This window comes from Antechinus flavipes, chromosome 2 (assembly GCF_016432865.1).
Source record: "Antechinus flavipes isolate AdamAnt ecotype Samford, QLD, Australia chromosome 2, AdamAnt_v2, whole genome shotgun sequence".
NCBI classification, from domain to species: Eukaryota; Metazoa; Chordata; class Mammalia; order Dasyuromorphia; family Dasyuridae; genus Antechinus; species Antechinus flavipes.
Genome location: NC_067399.1, coordinates 440817328 through 440833661, shown reverse-complemented (window position 1 = coordinate 440833661; position 16334 = coordinate 440817328). Strand labels below are relative to the sequence as shown.

General features: G+C 39.0%; 1 protein-coding gene across 1 annotated transcript; it reads right to left on the bottom strand.

Moving 5' to 3' along the window:
- Positions 1 to 283: 283 nt before the first annotated feature.
- Positions 284 to 16024, bottom strand: AAR2 (AAR2 splicing factor). Its single transcript, XM_051979241.1, has 3 exons — positions 14903 to 16024; positions 12788 to 13017; positions 284 to 1800 (listed from the first exon to the last, which is right to left on the bottom strand). The coding sequence occupies exons 1-3, from the start codon at positions 15648 to 15650 to the stop codon at positions 1624 to 1626; spliced, it is 1155 nt and encodes a 384-aa protein (XP_051835201.1). The 5' UTR covers positions 15651 to 16024; the 3' UTR covers positions 284 to 1623.
- Between the last annotated feature and the right edge of the window lie 310 nt (positions 16025 to 16334).

Here is a 16334-nt window from a genome sequence, read left to right as displayed (position 1 = left end):
CACCTTTTTATATACTTATATACCTGGGGTTTCGAAGAAACTCTGGAATAGATCACCTCTAAGATTGCAGGCAGTTCTAAAAACTTCATGTCACTTATCTGTGCTCTGCCTCAGTTTTCCCACTGGTAATGTGAAGGAAAGGAAATTTTGGTTGCTATCTTGGGCCGAGTAGGGCTAGGAATAAGGGACTCTCTTTAAGTGCTGCAATAATAGAAATGCCAAACCAGACAATGGTCTAGTCTGAAGCAATGACATTACGTATGTAGAGACTCACACGAAACAATTTTATTCTCAAAGAAAAGATTTAATACATCCAACCTTCTTATATAGCAATCTCCAAGGAAACAAGTGGAACTAAAAGTTCTATCCAGTCAGGATTCTCATTCAAAAGCTGAAGCACCAGAATGTGTGTTAAAGAAAATGGTAGCGGGGGCTTGTTCTGTTGTACAACAAGACAAGGTGAACAGTTCAGGACAGTTTCCCTTTAAGTACAACATTTTGCTTCCAGGTTATTGGCACAATCTTTGAGTTCCACTTTATGTGGATGTTTCAGTTAATCAGAAAGAAGCAAGAGGAAGGGGAAGAGGCAAGAAAAAAGGGCACTAAGGTCTAGGAAAGTTAGGTAAAAATTGTAAACTGTTCAGAGGTCCCAACATGGGCCACAAAGCTTCCATAACATATGGAAACAATTACTGGGGGAAGGAGGAAGTTTGCTGCTTCTTTTTTGCTGTTGAATTACAGCAACACCAAAAACCATCATGAGAGTCTTCCTTCACCAGGTAGTTCCAGCGAAGCTCATCAGTTCATGTGACTGGGGTTCTTATTCCAGAAGGATCAGAAAAGGATATTTCCAAGGGCTGCATCAGGAAATGCAGGTGGCCGTTTCAGGTCAAGCCTCCCATGGTAACTGTCCCACCAGGCCCACTGAAATTAGATGATCTGACCCCAGAACTAGTGGAATGTAATATAAGTAGAGAGTGAAAATTACTCTAGACCTCAAACACTGCTGAATTTTCTTCCATACCTCATATACATCTGGGTTTCCTTAAGAGACGTCTCATTTCTGAACGTGAAACAACAAAATTAAAATTTAACAGGCCTAGTAATCTTCTCACCTGTCACTACTACCCCTCTTCTACCTGCCCCAACTTGAACAACTTCTAGGGAAAATAACAATATCAAATACTAACAAAAGTAGTGTTTGCAGTTTCTGATTTTTTAAGTTTATTAGTTTTTTAGTTTTATATTTTTTAGAAAACAAACACCTCAAAACAAATGACTCCAAGGAAAACCTGCCAGTTCAATTTCGTTGTTCCTTTAGAAAAAGTTAAGTTGTTGCTCAAGCAGCTTTGAAGGTCTTACATAAGATTTAGTTTGGGTGAGCGTCAATCAGGCCAATAAAATACCAGACTTTGGCAGGAAGTGGGAAGGGGCCACATCAGAAACCCCAGGGACCCAGGTTATTAGACATGGGCACCTTATTCCAAACTTATGAAATGGAATCAAGAGATAACAGATCTTTGGCTCCCCCTCCCAGTTTAAAAGGACACCCACAGAAAGGAGCTTCAAATGCAAGATGATTGGTCTCTTGGGAAGAGGGTAATTATTTGCTTAGTCTCAGAGCTAGCCTGTCACTTCCAAGTTAACACCTTCTGGAAGTTCCACTACTACTGGGGCACAGTCATCTGGCTCAGTCTCAAAGTCCCATTTGAATTTCTTAGTCAGATGAGCCTTGAACTTCTCTGCCTTCCGCCTCAGTGTCTCATCAACAGTGGTGCTGCAGATGTAGGAAAAGAAAACCTGAAGGGAATAAAAGAAAAAAAAGTCATTCCTTAGAAATGAGATCAAGCAGAATGGGGATGTGGAATTTTCCCTGCTGGGCTGATCTCTCCCTGTAACTGGTGGATTAGCTGCTACTGGCTGTTGTCCAGAATACCTGCTGTGTTCTATCCAATGAAAAAGAAGAGAAAGGAGAGGAGGAGAAAAAGGACCATAATTTGGATAGATGTCCAAGACAGAGCCGCCCCATACTAAAGTGAGAAGGTCTCACCTTTGTGCTTTTTAGTGGCACATCCAAATTAAAGATGCTTGCTACTAAACGGACAATGTCTTTGGAGGAAAAGCATATGGCAAAGGCCTGGAGCCACACACACACAACACCCCCCCCCCAAACCCAATCAGTAGTGCAGTTACAGGAAAGCAGATTTTGGATCAATATAAGGAAGAATTCCCTAACAACAGAACTGCCCTATGAAGTAAGTGAGGGTTCAAGCAGAATCTGGGACATCTCACTTAGGGATGTTACAGAGAGGATTCTTGTTTTCAGGGTAAGGCTTGAACTAGATAAACTAGGTACCTTGCAACTTGAAAATTATCAACTTCCTTTCCCAATTATTAATGCAACTAGTGATAATCTTTCTTTTCCTTCTTTATTTCAATATATACAGGGTTTGTTTGTTTGGTTTTTTTTTTTTTTTTGCTTGTTTGTTTTAGGGAATGAGAAAAAAACGTTTTATGAATTTTCCTAGCTCCTTAGCCTTCTTTCTATTAACTGTCCTATGTACCAGGTAAAGTATCATAGGCCCGAATAAACATTCCCCCTTCCATTACTCCTAATCAACAAATCCTCTTTATATCTCATTCCTGAGTCCCTTTCTCCTTTACCAGCAGACATAACAACAGAATCAAAGTAAAGGTCGACTGGTCTTTGCTTTAAATGATTTCATTCTGAGGAAGCTAGGCCAAAGGTTACAGAGAGAGGGGGAATCATAGAGAATTAAAGGCAAGAGCATAAAGAGCAGCCAAAACAAATGCCAGATCAATAATGAATTGGGGGGGGGAGGAGGGAAGGAGGGGAAGATTTGAAAAGGAAGGGGGAGTATGGTTCTCAGAGCCATAGGGCAATAGGGAGACTGAGCTGCTAATCTGAAGGCACCTAATGGAATTGAGTGTCATACTCGAGTCTCCTTTTACAAGCATCTCTGTTTACAGGGACTCACCTTGGGTTCCTCCTGAGCTCCCAGAGGGACAATAGCTCACTCTTACATAGCAAATGAAAATTCAGTGGTAATGCTGGAGAGATTGAGACAATAATAGTTCTGAGGACAGCAAATGTTGGGCAAAATGTGGAGTGGGGGGAGGGGCCTAAAGTACCCTACAGAGTAAAATCATGAGCCTGAATCTGGTAGCAATTAGTAACAAGCAAGTGGAACAAACTGGATCCCTATCCACCTGCCCCCAAGGCAACATTAACTAGAGGCTGGAAGAAAATACAAGCCAAACACATCCTTCTGTTCTAATGCCAACAATCCTAGATAATTAAAAATCATTTCATCTTCCCTTTTCTCATTTGATCCTCAAAACAAATCTTTAAGGCCAGGCAAGAGAAGAGTTACCATATTCATTTAACAGATGAGGAAACTGAAGCTCAGAGTAGTTAGTTAAGCAATTTAGGAAGGTCATACAACCAGTTAAGCAACAGAACTGAGACTAATGAGTTTTACTTAAGCTACTAAAGAAAACAATATAATACTATTACAAATTTTTTGAAAATTTTGAAGATAATATGTTGAAAAACAATATCCTTCCCACCTTTTGCCAGGAAAGTAATCGAAATTGGGAAACATAAATATATGCAACATTTTCAAATGTCTTTTGCAGATCTAAAATCACTTTTTAAATTTAGAAACATAAATATATATTCTATGTAATTTGATTTATTGTCAAAGTTTGGCATAGTTAGGGATGTGAACAGAAAAGGAGGGGCCTCTGAGGAGAATACAGTGATTAGAACAGAGAGTTCCTTATTAGAACTTGATTTTCTTGGTATGGGAACTTCCTCCACCAAAAGATTTATAGCCTTTGGATAGTTACCTGAGACCTATAAGAGATAAAAGACTTGTAGGTTTGTTACAAAGCTTGAGTCAGATATGGAACTGAAATTCAGTCAATCTTACTCCCAGCCCAGAACTCTTCACTGTATCATAATATTCTCTTTGGTCACTGACCCACACACATCTCCATACTCATAGTTCCCTAACTTGGCAAATAAGGGGTGAGGAAAATGGTTTCTCAAATTTCTTCTTAGGGGCCAAATTTAGTTATAATTTCATGCCAGAGCATTCAGCTTCAACTACTTTGTTATTGTTTCTCTATTTACATAGTTGTAGTCACTGTACACACTGTTTTTCCTGCTTCTGTTTACTTTGCTCTGCATTAATTCACATAAATCTTTCCATGCTTCTCTGCATTAATTATATTCATTGTTTCTTAAACACAGTAATATTACACTTATGTATCATAATTTGTTTAGCTATTCCCCAAATGAGAGACATCAACTTTAAGACTTTATTATAAAGAGTGTTGCTATGTGGGACAGTGAATAGAGCACCAGCCCTTAAGTCAGGTGGACCTGAGATCAAACTTGACCTCAAACACTTAACACTTCCTAGCTGTGTGACCCTCGATAAATCACTTAACCCCAATTGCCTCAGGGGGTTTTCATAGCAAAAAAAGTTTTGCTCCAAATCGGTGTATATTTGTTTTTTTGTTGTTACTGACCTCCCAGGAGCATATGCTATCAGTAGTATTTTTGAGTCAAAGGATGTGATCACTTTCTTTGCATAATTTCAAGTTATTTTCCCAAAATGGTTTGAATCTTGTACATTAACATGATGCATTAGTGCGCCAGTCTTTCTACAACCTCTCTGACAATGACTACTTCAGTCTTTTGTCATTATTATACCAATACAAACTTTAGGTTCAATGTCTGGTTATTAGGCACAAGCAAAACAAAGCTGTGGAGTGAGGAGATCAGGAAAGGCCTCTTGGAGGAGGCACCATTTGGAATGCACTTTGAATATAATGATTATAAATCAAAGTATAGTGGTTTAAGCCTGACTTGGTTATGAAATTTTTAGTAAATCAAACTTTTTCTGCAAATAAGAACAATAATAACCTTCTGGAAAAATCATTTTTAATATTCCACCAACGATTTTTCATCTATTTTGTAAGTATTTATATGTACACATATTGTACTGTCTGACAGAATCAAAGTTCCTTCAGGGTAGAAATTTTTTCCTATTTGTCTTTATATTCCTAATACCTATCACAGTGTTTGTACACAAGCAGGCTTTTAATAAATGCTTGCTACTTGATTAAGCAATAGGAAAGCCAAGTGACTAAGGCAATACAAAGTAATTCTTTAGTAGACTTTTGACTAAGCTCCATTCTCCCTACTGCTAGATAACCCAGCTTTGATTGTTAAGAGTTCCTAGCTAAATTCCACAGGGGCATTAAATGTGAATTTAGTGCTCCAGGAGTTAACAACTTATAGACAAGATTAAATTTGATAAGAATGTATTTGAGTTCAATTTAAACTCTAATTTAAATCCTAAATCACAAAGACTAATTTTATTAATGTTTTAATGTATTCTTAAGATATAACCCTGAGAAAGGGACCTGTATGTGCCAAAATGTTTGTGGCAGCCCTGTTTGTATTGGCTAGAAGCTGGAAAATGAAAGGATGCCCATCAATTGGAGAATGGTTGAGTAAATTGTGGTATATGAATGTTATGGAATATTATTGTTCTGTAAAAAATGACCAGCAGGATGAATACAGAGAGGACTGGCGAAACTTAGATGAACTGATGCTAAGTGAAATGAGCAGAACCAGGAGATCATTATATACCTCAACAATGATACTGTATGAGGATGTATTCTGATGGAAGTGGATCTCTTCGATAAAGAGAGCTAATTCAGTTTCAATTGATCAAGGATGGACAGAAGCAGCTACACCCAAAGAAAGAACACTGGGAAATGAATATAAACTGCTTGCATTTTTGTTTTTCTTCCCGGGTTATTTATACCTTCTGAATCCAATTCTCCCTGTGCAATAGGAGAACTGTTCGGTTCTGCACATATATATTGTATCTAGGATATACTGTAACCTATTTAACATGTAAAGGACTGATTGCCATCTGGGGGAGGGGGTGGAGGGAGGGAGGGGAAAAATCGGAACAGAAGTGAATGCAGGGGATAATGTTGTAAAAAATTACCCTGACATGGGTTCTGTCAATAAAAAGTTATTTAAAAACAAACTAATTAATTAATTAATTTAAAAAAAGATATAATCCTGAAAGGCCCTTAGTATTTGTGTTTTTACTATTCAGATAAAGATGTGCATATTTAAAACAATAATTTATCCTAAATTTTCTGCAGATTAAGTTTGTCACTATGTCTGAAAACTGTATTTGAAGTGGGTCTACAGAGATCATTTAATCCAACCCTTATCTAAACAAGGATCCCTCTACAACAACCCCTAGTGGTTATCCTTAAGAATGTAAAGAATATCCAGAAAGAATGTAAAAAGTCTCGAAGACTGGGGCTGCTCTTTTTTGTCTTCTAGTCCCAATACGTAGGACATTGCCTAGAACATAATAATTAATAAATGCTTGTTGAATAGGTCATTTTCTAATGGAAAACCTTGAGTGATGGGGCACTCACACTCTCAGGAGGCAGTTCATTCTACTATTGGCCTGTACCAAGTGTTAAGAAAGTTTTCCCTTACTCGTAATGGGAAATGCTGACCATATCCAGAAAAAGAGATTGAAGCAGATTGCAAATCAAAGCATATTATTTTCACTTTTTTTTTGTTTGTTTCATGAGTTTTCTCTATTTTCTTCTTCTTCTTCTTCTTTTTTATTGAGTCACATAGCTAGGAAGTGTTAAGTGTTTGAGACCAAATTTGAACTCAGGTCCTCCTGACTTCAGAGCTGGCGCTCTATCCACTGTGCCATCTAGCTGCACCTGAATCTTCTTTTATAACATAACTAATGTGAAATTATTTTTAATTTGACTGTACACATACAACATATATCAGATAGCTTGTTGTCTTGGAGAGGGAGAAGGGAGAAAAATTTGTATCTCAAAATCATACAAAAATGAATGCTGAAAACTATTTTTACATGTAATTGGGGAAAAACTACTTTTAAATGAGAAGGTTTTTTTGGTTTGTTTGTTTTAAGTGTTATGGGCCAGAACTCTGAACTTGAAACAAAGGATTCTTACAAGATACTAAGTGGAATTGATGAGACAATGGTTATTTAGTTTAGCATGGTGCTTAATAGTTCTCTAGTTCAGTATATGTATTTAATACTTAATACTACAAGTATTAAGTTCTACAAGTTCTACAAGTTTCTACAAGAAACTGGGAGTCATTCTTGACTTTTAACCTTTCCCTCACCCCATGTTGTCACTTGAAAAATCTTATCCTTCCAATTCCCATAACATCTCTTATATCTTTGCTTTCAGACTTTCCATACTCTACCTCACTGCCAAAATAAATTTCCTAAAACACAAGTCTTATCCTCTGAATTGCTTCTTCAGAAATCTTCATATGGCTCCTTATAGCCTTTGTGACAACTACAGACTCCTGAGTTTGATATTTGTTCTGCAAGATTCACACCTATGATAAGAGAGCATATAATTTCGGACAAATTCAGTCAGATTAAAGGCAGAGAAGACAAGAGAACTGGAGGCATGAGCTTAAGCTCTCAGAGAGAAGGAGAGAGAGCTACAGAAGACAAGCAGACAGGAACAGCTTCCTGGCACAAGCCCTGGGATTCAGAGACAAATTCACTTCATCTCACCCCACTGGTTGGTCTCTTGTATTTCCTCTGCTGAGACCAAGGCCCGTCTGAAGGACCTCCAGAAAACTAGCTGAGGCTCCCAGCTTATATATTCTATACTGAGTATAACCCAATCATTATCTCACTAGGAAACCATTATTTGTTGTAAGGTTAAATCAATCATACTGAATTTAGAGAACTATTAAGCACCATGTTAGTTAGTATCTTATAAGAATCCTTTGTTTCAAGTTCAGAGTTCTGGTCCATAACATTAAAGGAAGAAATTTCTCCCTTACTATTTTCTACAACTACTACTGTTACTAGTTCTGTCGTATGAGTCTAATGGACAACCTAACTTCTTTTGCCTGTTATCACTTCATATTTTGAAAGTAAAGATGATCTGTAAAGAAATTATGCATTTCTTGTCTCCTATCTAATCTTCTTATCCAGTAAGCTTTTTTATTATCCCTATGAAGTTTCTTCTCTTTAGATTGAACACATTGTTCCAGATTCAATCTATTTCAGCAAACAATTTGGTAAGTGAAGACCTTTCTGGAATCTAATTCTCTAGTCAGGCATGTAAAAGATATGAATGGCATATATAAAAAGGTACAGAGGTATATAAACTGCTGAGTTTGGAGAACAAAAAGTTGATTGTTCTGGGAAGAATGCTAGGTGTGTAAAGGAAAATCATGTGAATTAAGTCTGGAAAAGTAGGTGAAAGCTAGGGTCCAAATATCAAACTGAAGAGTCTGTAGTTGTCACAAAGGCTATAAGGAGCCATATGAAGATTCCTGAAGAGGCAAATCAGAGGATAAGATTTGTGTTTTAGGAAATTTATTTTTGCAATGAGGTAGAGTATGGAAAGAGTCTGAAAGCAGAGATATAAGAGATGTTATGGGAGTTGGAAGGATAAAATTTTTCAAGTGACAACATGGGGTGAGGGAAAGGTTAAAAAGTCAAGAATGACTCCCAGGTTATGCAACTGATCAATAAGGAAGATGGTAGGTGTTCTCAAAGGAAACAGAGAAATTTAAGAAAGGAAAGTTATTAAATTCCTCTTCAGAATAGTGAGCTAGAAATCTCTACAAGATTTCCAAGCAGAGATGTCCAACAAACAATTGGAGATGGGGGATTAGAGCTCAGAAGAGACATTAGGGTTGGATATATAGACTTTTAGAACTCATCTGAAGAAAAAATATAACCAAACTAATGGAAACCTATCAGTTCAATATTGGAGAAGATTATATATAGAGAAAAAAGTCCTGAACAGATCCTTAGGAGACACCCACAATTAGGAATCTAGATGTGAATGCACAAGGGTGCAAGTCATCTAGATAGGATAAGAACCAGGAATGAGTAGTCACATAGAGGGAAGAGAAAGTATGCAGAGGGAAGGAAGAATCAACAATATCGTGACTACAAGAGCATGAAAGAAGAGTGGGTCATGAGGAAATTGAGCAGTCAGTTTAACAGCAGAGAAAGTGAGATGGATGGGATGAGAGCTAAATGAGCCAGAAGAGAAAAAGACCCAGAGCGAGATTATAAATCATCAGCTTGGAGTGAACAAGATTTGTAGACTCTCCTTTACTTCTTCTAAAAATCCCAAATGGAGATGGCACAACTCCAAGAGATAGTCATATCTAAAACTTGACCATGCTGGGATGTGGCTGAAGTGGAACACAAGTTTTAAGGTTAAAGAACTGTGTGTTCAGAGGAATCAATGACAACAATATTTAGGTTCTTGATGATGAGGACAAGGGATAGAGTAGAGACAATGAAGGGTGCTAAAGCTATTGACAAAAGTGGAGAATGACCAAAGATTGACAGTTCTAGCCTAAATGTCTCAATTTATGAAGATGAGGTAATGTATTTGTGTTAAAGGACTGTTCTAAGGTCACAATAGCAAGTCAGTGATAACACCTAGTTCTGAATTTAGGCTCCAAATTAACAAGGTAGTATTCTATTTATGACATTATGCAAATAACACTGTTTTGTTGCTGTTTTCACATCAATACAACAGAAGTTTCTCTTTAAATTATTTCTTTCACATTCAGTCACCAACAAATTTTTACTAAGTATCTACTATATGCAAAGGGCAAGTGAGTGGTTCAGTGGATAGAGTTTTGTGCCCAGAGTCAGGAGGATCTGAGTTCAAATCCAATCTTAAACACTTACTAGCTGAGAGATTATGGTCAACTCACTTAACCTTGTTTACTACAGTTTCTTCATCTGTAAAATGAGCCAAAGAAGAAAATAACAGTATCTTTGCCAAAAAAACCCTCCAAGAACTCATGAAAAGTCAAGCATGACTGAACAACAACAAACCATATGTAAAGCCCTGTGCTAGAACTACTGAATCATAAGGCCAGTAAATATGTCAGTTTTTTCCAAGACTATATTAATATATATAATTTTTCATTGAAAAATATAATTTTTCTATAAACACTAAAAATTGGGGAGGGAAAGTAAGGGGAAGGAGTAATTTATTGTTTTCCAAATAAATATACCAAATTTCCTCAGTTAAAAGTCAAAGGAAGAAATTTTTCCAAACATCAGCTTTATAAACCCCACCTGGGAATCTAGAAATCCAGCTGGGCTCTTTCTGCTTCATAAATCATTGCTGGCAAAAAAGATCCTACAATTAGAACTCAGCTGTCTGTTGTGCTGACAATGCCCTAGAGAGCCAATGACAGGCTGGCTTTAGCATGGTTAAACTAACTCTATAATTTTTTTTTATTATGTTTAGGAATGGGAAGAAGGTCTCAAAGAGACTGAAGCTAAAACTACCTCCATCCAGGATGTTCTGGTATCTATAAGGATGATCAAAGTTCAAAGGAGCTTCCTCATGGAGACTAGTAACTTTAAAAGGAATCTTTTCTCAAATAGCTGCATGTTCTTTTTCTTCCTGAGAACTTTCCCTCTTCATTTCAGTAAAATTTATTCAAGCAGCAATTTTAAGAACCTCTGGTTCTTTCTGGCTTAGCTTCTTAATTAGTCACCCTCTTTTAGTCCCTCCCTCTCTAGTCATCTTTGCACATGCTGCTACAGTAACCTTCCTAATGCTACTCTTTGGTCATTTTATTTCCTTGCTCAAAATTTTTCAACAGCTCCCCACTGCTTATCAAATAAAATCCAAATTCTTGGCCAAGAATTCAAGGCCCTATAAAAACTGGCTCTGATCTACTTTTCCATGCTTAGTTTAACACTTGTTTTCATAAATACTAAAATCTAGCCAAATAGTCCTACTTAAATGTTCCCCTGAACATATCTTGAACACTTCGGTACTACTTTCACATACAGTGTCCTCTACACTTAGAACGTCCCTTTTCTATCTCTTATTTTAATTTCTGTTAGCTTAAACCCTAGCCATTGTTCCAGGTTTAAATGTAACTTTTATCATAATAGCTTCCTTTATCTATCCCCCAAACACTCTTAGCACCTTCTCTCTTGCTCTCTATATTCTACTTATTATTATTCTGTCATTTATATCTTTTTTTCCCTACCAGATTATGAGCTTTTTGAGGACAGGGACTACATGTTACCTATATGTTTTTTAAGCACCTACTACATGCCACTATTCAAGGCATTGGGGATACAACATAAAATCAAGATAGTTCTTTCCCCCTTAACTTGTGGGATACAACATGTTCACAGAGAAATAAAGGATAGAAGCAGAATACATATAAAGGGATAGGGGAAGGGAGCCACAATTGTAGGAACCAGGAAAAGTTTCATAAAGAAGTTGACACTGAAGTTAAAACTCCAAGGCAGATGAATTTCCAAGAGATGGAAATGAGGATGGAGAACATTCTAAATGTATGAGGAAGAGGGTGGAGAAACAGTGAAAAAGCATGGAGGCAGGAGATGGAATGTCATGGATGGGGAACAACAGTTATTAAACTATTTGACTGGAACATAGATTGTGTGAGGGGGAATCTTTGCACACAGCAGGATTCAATACATATTTGTTGAAGAGCAATGTTATGCTGATTTTAAAAACTTCTCAAAATGGTTAAACCAAGGTCAATTCATGAGAAATACCACTCATTTCACTTTCTAGTTATAGATAAAATAGTAAAAAAAAAAAAAAAATAGAGTACAGAATAAAATAGTATAAAAATAAAATATGGTATAAAAACAGGCTCTCTTTATAATAGTGAGTAGGTTTAGGCATAGTTCAAGAAGGCTGTCACTATCATTAATACAAATTTACAAATCTTACCAGGTATTCAACCTGCCAGGGGTTATAGCAGAAGTTTTGAAAACTTTTCCCACCCCAAACCCCTTTTCACCAGAGAAATTTTTATGTGATCCTGGATACATAGGTATAGGAAACAGGTATACAAAAACTATTTACTGATAATAAATCATAATTTTGTAACCCCCACATTCAGAACTACAATTTAAGAAGCAAAAGGGATAAAGCAATAGTATTAATGATAATCACCAACCAAGTATAGGGATTTCTAAAGCACCTTTAAACACAGGAAGAAGTAGTTCACTAGGGAAAAGATAATGGAAACTAACAATCTGCAAGTCTGTGCAGCTTCTAGGCCTAAGAAAATAACTGAACCACATAATGGCAGAAACTAGTTACAAGTACATTAAGAAGACTGATCTGTTTGAAAAAGGAAGAAGCAGCACAAGATGAAAACTATACATCACTTGAAGTATCTCTTCTAATTACAATTCATAATGAAAATTTAATTGCTAAGTTAAAAGGAAATTTCCTTTCTTCTGGATGAGAACCACAGAAGAAGCTGGCATTTTATTTGAAAAGGAAATCAAAGTTACTTTAATGTTCAAATGATAGAGGCATTTCACTGAGAATAAATTCAAAACCCAAGCCTGAAATATAAAGTTAAAGCAAAATTACTGTTTTGGGTTGAATACCTAAAATGTGTTGGAGGTGGGGGAAGTAGAAGAGGAGAGTGGGTGGGCATGAGTCTGAGGTTTTAGGATACTATCCCAGTTCTTGAGAAGTGGAAACACAAAAACTTTTTTGTCTTTAACAGAATGTTTGAAAATAGAAAGCACTTAAATCATAGGGTTATAACAATTATTTTGGAAGACTTTATTTAAGAGTCCATTTATTCTCTCATCCAATTAGAGAAAGATGCCTATTAATTGCTGACCCACCTGGAAGAATAGTTTACCTGTAAGGTGCTGGTTAAGAAGTTGTCTTGAGAGATGATGTCCACAAAGAAGTCAGCAGGGATCTCGGCAAGCTGATGATACAAGATGGAAATAAGGCGGCTGTAGAGGGCGCTGTACTTTCCAATGGCTTCTTCTGCTCTGCACAGGAGGTTCAACAGCTGCTTCCAATGTTCAAAAGCATCATATACGTGCCCAATTAGGAAGCAGATAAAAGCAAACTGCAGCTCAGCTGATGAGTCCCAGAGAAAGGAAATACAAATCTCAGGAGAAAGTTTGATAGCTAGTAACTAATGTAAAATTTCTATAATAGTGAAATTATTCAAGATATAAAATCACCCAGTGCCAGAGCTGAAAAGAACTTTAATCCACTCCTCCTGTTTGATGGAGTAGGAAACCAAGGACTGTAGAGACAAAGTAACTTGTGCAAGATGTCCCAATCAATCACTGACAAGAGTCAGGGATAAAACCTGGGTCTTCTGACTTTGCAAAACTCTACAATCTTCCCTCACTAAGACCAACCAAGATCTTAGAGACTGAGAAAGAGATAACATGAGCCATAGTAGAGGACACCCTGTTTATGCTCAAATAGTTCCAGCTAACCCCTTTAATCAGAACCAGGAAAGCAATGCCTACAGTCTCTACAGCTTCATCTCAGTTTGTTGTTAGTCCCCTAAAGTATCTTTCACACTGAATACATGACCTTAACTGACTTAGAACTATTAAATTTTAGATCTTCTATGTGGAAGAACTTGGGGGAGACATGAAATCACAAGTAAGCAAGGAAATGCTAAGGAAGACAGTATTGTATGTTCCCAAAAATCACTAGACTGAAAGTTAGAGGACCTCAGTTCAGATCTTGATTGTACCATTTATTTTCCACGAGAGCCACCAGCCCTCATGTCCTCCTCTGCTTCATTTTTAGCTCTCTTTTTTCTTTGTCTTCCCCCATTATAAGGTAAGCTCCATGAAGGCAAGTACTTGAATTTGTATGCCCAACTCTTAGCACAGTGTCTGACATACAATTAGCATTTAAATGTTTTAAGCATACAATATTCCACTTGAATAAATTCCATAAAACTGAGAACTAGTTCTTGGTTCACTGACTATACAACTATACTAGCGCTCAAGAGAGTGTTATAATCCTGTGATAAGGTTCACAGAGTTTTTCATGCAAAATTTTTCTCTTCTAAGCAAGTTAAAGGAATAAAATTGTAAAAAGGAGTAGATAATGCAAGAGGAATATCTCTTATTAATTGACACCTCTCCACATCTTATGGTCATTTTAGGGCCAGTTCAAATGCTAGTTCCTCTGTGAAGCCTTCCCAAACTTGGAAAACTACAAGTTCATTGACTAATGATGTGGCATGTTAAGCTCTAAGGGACAAGAGATTACATACTCCAATCCTTTATTTAGGTTTTTATTAAATTTTTTTTAATAAATAAAAAATAAAATAAATTTTTATTTACTTTTAGTTAATTTATTATTTAAAAAAATAAAAAATAAAATAAATAATTTATTCAGAAACCTGGTCTCATAGTTTCTTGTACTCCTTTGTATTCCATTTGTAGTATAATTATCTGTATACATTTTAACTACAGTATTATATTGCCACCTTTAGGCGAAGAGATTGTCTTTACTTTTTATTTTCTACTGTATTCCGTACCTACTATATGCTTAATGTTTGTTAAATTTAGAAGAGGAAAGTTAAATAGTATTGTTGGATAAGCTCTAGGGATACAGGAGACCAAGTTCAAAAATAACCTTAGGCAAATACTTTCCTCTCTCAGGCAGAATCATCTGCAACATACAGGAGAAGACACGAGATCTCTCTTAGGCGTGTCTGTCCCAGGTCTGTCCTGACCGTCTACAATTCCTTATGAGGAGCTACAAAAGTGTTAGGGTCTCACAAAGCCACTTCGCAAAGACTATTAGGGCTCAAGGAGGACCTGCTTCATTTTACGAAGGAGACAACTAAAACGCCAGGCTGGTTAGACTGGTCCAAGACCGAGTGGCAGGGCCTGGCCTCAGGAGTCCGAGCTCTTCTCCGGACACCACCTGGACTGTCAGGCTCCCCTCTGACCTTGGGGCCAAAAGAGGAACAGTTCATACGTACCCAGGACATCCTGGGGATTGGTGGAGTACTGGCTGTTGATCACGGTCTCGAGGGCGTAGCTCAGGTCCATGCTATGCTTGGTGATCTCGGCCGGGCTGGCGCCGTCGGGGTAGGTCTGCTTGGGTAACTTGGTGAAGCGGATCTCGGTGCCGGCCTTCTGCTTCATCTGCGGCAGACGGGCCAAGCCCTCCTGGTAGCTCTTGCACTCGGCGGCGCCGGGCGGAGGGCCGCGCTCGGCGCGGTCCTTGGTGTGCCTTAAGGGCAGCACGGGCAGCACCTCGGAGAAGGCACAGATCTGGCCGCTCTCGGGCTGCAGCCGCTGCACGGCCTCCTCGCTCAGGCAGCTGCTCAGGGACACCCACTTCTTCAGCAGGTCGTAGGGGTAGGGACCCAGGAAGCGATCCAGCTCCTGTAAACTGGCCCGGGCCGCCTCCAGCTGCTCCTCGGGCGGCGGGCTCAGGTCCAGCTCCTCGCGGGCCGCGTCCCAGCGCAGCAGGCGCAAGCCCCGCGGCCGCAGGGTCACGAAGAAGCCGGTGCGCGGGCCTGTCTCGCGGACCCCGGCAGGGCTGCGGCCCGCCGCGCTGTAGTGCACCAGGTGGACCCCCGGAGGGATCATCTTGACGCCGCGGAAGCGCGGGCCCACCTGCCACGAGCTGCAGTCGATGCCGAACTCGGTGCCCTCGGGCACGTCCAGGGCCACCACCGTGGCGCCCTCGAAGAAGAGGCTCCGGGCCAGCTCTGGATCCATCGCAGACGCCAGGTCGCCCTCGGAGGCCGTCCCGACCCGAGCTCCGGCCGCGGAGCCCCCGGAGAACTGAGAACCGGTAGCCGGGGCGCTCCGGGAGATCGTTGCTTACTTCAGGCTGACAAATTCTCTTTAGCCGCCGCTATCGCGGCGCGCCGGAAGTGCGGTCGGTTCCTCCCGGGATGGGGACGCGGGTGCAAGGAAAAGTGCTCCCTTCCCACCAGGGGCTAGCGAGAGAGGAGTTCCTACATTCTCAGGTTCCGCCCTCCGCCCCTCGCAAGGCCGTTACATCCCCACTCCCCAACTCCCCAGTGTGTTTGACCCTAAAACTCAAAGCGGATCCTGGGAAGTCCTGAGCCGAGCATAGTGCCTGGCATATAGTAGTCGCTTAATAAATATCTACTGACTGACAATTGTTTATTATAAAGGAAAGCAAGAGATTGATGTAGCTATTCTGATCAAGTCCAGTGATCCGAGATCCTTCTGGAGGCCATATGGTGAAAAGTACCGTCCACCTGCAGAGAAAGAACTGATGGAGTAAGAGTGCAGATTTAAACATAATTTCTTTTTCTTGCCTGTTTTCTCTCTCTCACTCTCTCTCCCCAACATGGCTAATATGGAAGTGTTTTGCATGATTTTACATATATAAATGGTATCACATGTCTTCTCGTTGGAGAAACTCAATTT